The 585-nt window shown below is 27.4% G+C and overlaps 1 protein-coding gene across 1 annotated transcript; it reads right to left on the bottom strand.

Moving 5' to 3' along the window:
- Positions 1–50: 50 nt before the first annotated feature.
- LOC105460068 lies at positions 51–515 on the bottom strand (the record flags this gene model as incomplete). Its single annotated transcript, XM_011706515.1, has 2 exons — positions 281–515; positions 51–160 (listed from the first exon to the last, which is right to left on the bottom strand). Coding segments are annotated over exons 1-2 (345 nt in total), but the record flags the coding sequence as incomplete, so codon positions are not given.
- Positions 516–585: the final 70 nt, after the last annotated feature.

Raw genomic sequence — 585 nt, 5'->3', positions numbered from 1 at the left:
TATAGTAACATTGAATATCGGTTGTAAAAAATATAAAACAAAATAAGTACTTTTCCATTGACAACGTTTCCCACAGGAATATGTTTATCAATTTCGTTATTTGGATTGATCTTTGTTTTAACATCACAATTAACGATTTTTTTCAAATCTGGGAATAAATCTAAAAAATAAATGCGTTATAATTTCATCTTGCAGAACACTAGAATCAATTTTTTAATATTGTAAACAATCGAAGAAGGAAAAGAGAGAAAAATTTACTTATATAAAGCAAGTAGCTCACCTTTATGTATGTTGATGACATCTTTCTGTAAAGAAATATTTAATTGTGTTAATTCCGTTATTTGTTCTTGTTTTCCTTGCAATTCTATTTCTTTTTTTTGAAGTGCATCATTTTTCTGTTTAATTATGCTTTTCAGATTTTCAATTCGTGATTCCATCGTTTGGATTACTTCATCATTTTCAGAACATTTTTTGAATCTAGTATCTTCCTGCGATGAAATCATTACTTTGGCCATATTTTTTTTTTGCACAGTTGATAGATTTCCTGCATCTTGAGAAATGCTATTATTGTAGGAGCTGAAAATA

The sequence above is a fragment of the Wasmannia auropunctata genome, unplaced genomic scaffold (assembly GCF_000956235.1).
Source record: "Wasmannia auropunctata unplaced genomic scaffold, wasmannia.A_1.0 LD330239.1, whole genome shotgun sequence".
NCBI classification, from domain to species: Eukaryota; Metazoa; Arthropoda; class Insecta; order Hymenoptera; family Formicidae; genus Wasmannia; species Wasmannia auropunctata.
The sequence above is the reverse complement of the archived record's forward strand: the minus strand, read 5'-3'. Positions and strand labels throughout refer to the sequence as shown.